Below are 3,707 nucleotides of genomic sequence, written 5' to 3' on the forward strand. Positions count from 1 at the left end.
GATCTTCTGCTCAGGTTTCTGTAAACTAAGATCACATCTCTACACCTCTTTCCATTTCTTTAGAATTCTAGACCCCTTCAGGCCCTAGGCATGCCGCGCTTCTAACTGGTGGAACATTCCTTATATCTAATCAAGACACGGGCCAATAACAGCTTGAACAATTTCAGTTTAGAACTATCACCCTGTTTTAGGGATCAATGGGTGTCCATGGTTGGACCCCATTAATCAATCAGTTTTCACTTATCCAGCTGATACGGGAAACCCCCCCAAAACCGACCCATTTCCAGAATACCCCTTTAAGTGACTGGATTCTCAAGAGCAACAATTTACGCTGAGATTATAATTGGACAATAATTGGGGATGGACACCTCTTTGATTTAGAATGTGGTTTTATGTATATTGAAAGTGCATGTCCAATTTTTTGTCATTTCATTTTTCATTTGCTGTATTTCTTTTTTGATGTATCTTAAAGGGGTTGTCCCGCGCCGAAACGGTTTTTTTTTTTATTCAATAGGCCCCCCGTTCGGCGCGAGACAAACCCAATGCATGGGTTAAAAAAAAAAAACGTTTAGTACTTGCCCGAATCCCCGCGCTGCGGCGACTTCTTCCTTACCTTAGCAAGATGGCCGCCGGGATCTTCACCCACGATGCACCGCGGGTCTTCTCCCATGGTGCACCGTGGGCTCTGTGCAGTCCATTGCCGATTCCAGCCTCCTGATTGGCTGGAATCGGCACACGTGACGGGGTTGAGCTACGAGGACCAGCTCTCCGGCACGAGCGGCCCCATTCACCACGGAGAAGACCGGACTGCGCAAGCGCGTCTAATCGGGCGATTAGACGCTGAAATTAGACGGCTCCATGGAGACGGGGACGCTAGCAACGGAACAGGTAAGTGAATAACTTCTGTACGGCTCATAATTAATGCACGATGTATATTACAAAGTGCATTAATATGGCCATACAGAAGTGTATAACCCCACTTGCTTTCGCGGGACAACCCCTTTAAGGATGTGTCCTATGAGTGAAATATATGGATATCAAAATTCATTGACTTCCATACAGATAGGTTATAATAATGTACGGCAGATTTGATGCAGAAATTTTAATAACTGAAAATCATTTCCATTCATCTTGATCAGTGCTTCCCAAACTCCAGTCCTCGAGACCAGCCAACAGGTCATGTTTTCAGGATTTCCTCAGTATTGCACAGGTGATGTAATTATTGTCGGTGCCTCAGACATTGCCACAGGTGTTCTCTATATAGTATATCCTCAAATTGTCACCTGTTGAGGGTTTATGAGGGATGGAGTTTGGGAAACACTGATTTGAATGGAGGTGTTTTTACTACGAGTGCATTGATTTCTGCAAACATATGAATAGGACAGTGGCAGAAATATGTGCAACAAATCTGAAGTGTGAATTCATGCTAAGTTGACAAAAGTTGGCCATGATCATCTGAGATTTGGGGCACAAACTTTTAACATTTACTTGTGTTTACCATTCAATCATTAGAAAGCTCTTGTCTTTTTTTCTGTTTCTGCTTTCTAGATGCGTAATTCTCAGGTTCTCCTGTGTGTTTCCCTTCTTCTCTGTGGACTCGCAGCTGAATGTTTTGGCTACACTGTCATGGTAAGGAAATAAAGCTACATTCAGTGGGATCCTTAGCAGATTTGATTGGTAAGACTTTGTATCAGTGATCATGCCTGCTATAGAAAATAGCAATAGCACTGCTTTGGGGTTATCAAAGTTGAGGGGAATTCCATGGCTAAAATTAAAATGGAGATCCCTCACTGATGCTGGTTCCTGTCATCAAGCCCTTCCAGCCAGGAAAAGGTAAACTTCATCCCATTGAAGTGGTGGGATAAATGTATTGCATGGGCCTTGTGGCCTAATAAAGCGGTTGGAAAATAGCAATAGTATGGTGTTTGATGGTCCTGACACCCCCCCCCCCAAAAAAAACCAAACAAACATGGTTCATGTGCAACTACCCTCCGTAGCGGAGAGCAAGCGCAGTTGCGCATACGCCCTAAAGAGCATCTGTTGGCTCTCCTAACAGGTCTAGTTTAGTAAATGCCATCATTGTCAAAAATATTAAGCACCTCGAAGGAGTTGTTGGAATTGAATGAAACTTTCCCTGTGTGATTGTAATGTTGATATAAGTAAGTGATTACAATATCAGAGTAAAAGGATAATTTATTGTGGAAAACTGAACACTTGAAGGGAGGCTCTAGTACCCTGTTGTACCGCCTCTAGCTGGGATACAAGATGTCATGCTGGCAGGCATGGAGGCATACTGGCTCAATATGGTATCCTGTAGCATATTGCTCCACATTTGCTGTAATTGAGCTTCTATATCATGCAATATCATAGGTTGTTGGAGTTATTGTCCCAGATGGTCTCATGCGTATTCTATTAGCGCTAAATCTGGTGATTGGGTTAGTCTTGCTGTGCGCGGCCGAGCATAATCCTGCTGAAAAATGCCTCTTGGAAGCCACCATGAGAGGAACACAAGTGGCTGCAGGATGTCCCTCGCACCACTTCTTGGGGTGACCAACTGTCATATGCAATGACCCCCCCAGACTATCACACTAGCAGTGCGGGTAGTGTGCCGCTCCACAGTAAAGGCAGGATTAAGGGCACTCACCCCTACGTCTCCAGACACGAACATGGCCGTCGTCAATGCTCAAACTAAATCTAGTTTTGTTGTTCACAACACAACTGCAAAGGGAGGTGGGTGGGCGTCAAAGGCAGGACATGTAATGGGTGCCGTGAGACAAATTGTCCTTCAGCCAAGTGCCTGGAAATGGTTCTGACAGACACAGAGGGCTGTAATGATGGTCCCACCTGTCTCTGGATGACAGACAACAAAACAGTTGGAGCTGCTTATGCTTGTCGGACTGGTCCCAACACCTCCTAATAGTCTGGTCTAAGTGGCTAGGATGATGGCCAATTCATCAATACGACCATCCAGCTTCTTGCATTCCAATAATGCGCCCCCTCTCAAACTCTGCTAACTTGGTGAAATCTCTTTGAATGTATCATAGAGACCTCTAGTGGTCAACAAGCTCTACACAAGTGGAAAAAGAGATCCACGACACACAAGGAGCCTCTGAGAGCCTTTTTATAAGCACACAAGGAGCCTTTTTATAAGCCAAGGGTGGAACCACTTTTAGGGCCTCAGGTGGCAAGACTGTTCATCTAATCACGTCACAACGCTAATGACTTGTATATCTGTCGAGTTTTGCTTCAAGGTGTCAACTCCTAGGTGCTTGATTTTTTTTTCTGCTTGTATTTGCTGTAATGTAACACTTTTGCAGCATCCTTTCTTCTGCGTTGTGCTGTCCCTCCTATTATTCATCTTGGAAATGTTGGAATAAAATGACAACTGAATGTTACTATCCCCCTTTTCTATAAAATGTCGTTCTACACTTTTGAAACTCTGCAGTCAGTGCTGATTTTCTTAGATTGTGTAGGGACACACCCTGTTGACAAAGAAACTGGTAGTGCCTGGTTAAAAAAAATTATACATTTCCACGGAGAATAACAGAAAAAGGAAATACACAATTCAGACATGTCAGTAATGCTGCAAGGTTCACTTTAACCCCTTACGGATGTAGCCTTGTTTGGTATTTAATGACGTGACCATTTTGGGGGGATTTTTATCTCCATTTTTCAAAATCCATAACTCTAAGATTTTCCATCATCTC

At 43.7% G+C, this 3,707-nt stretch overlaps 1 protein-coding gene across 1 annotated transcript in view; it reads left to right on the forward strand.

The window, feature by feature from the left end:
• Nucleotides 1-1,548: 1,548 nt before the first annotated feature.
• Nucleotides 1,549-3,707, forward strand: part of LOC136631489 (galanin peptides-like) — a 10,010-nt gene continuing 7,851 nt past the window's right edge. Inside the window, exon 1 of the mRNA XM_066605790.1 lies at nt 1,549-1,629. Coding sequence (XP_066461887.1) covers nt 1,549-1,629 — 81 coding nt within the window. The remainder of the gene's footprint in view (nt 1,630-3,707) is intronic.

This window comes from Eleutherodactylus coqui, chromosome 6 (genome assembly GCF_035609145.1).
Source record: "Eleutherodactylus coqui strain aEleCoq1 chromosome 6, aEleCoq1.hap1, whole genome shotgun sequence".
Taxonomy (NCBI): domain Eukaryota; kingdom Metazoa; phylum Chordata; class Amphibia; order Anura; family Eleutherodactylidae; genus Eleutherodactylus; species Eleutherodactylus coqui.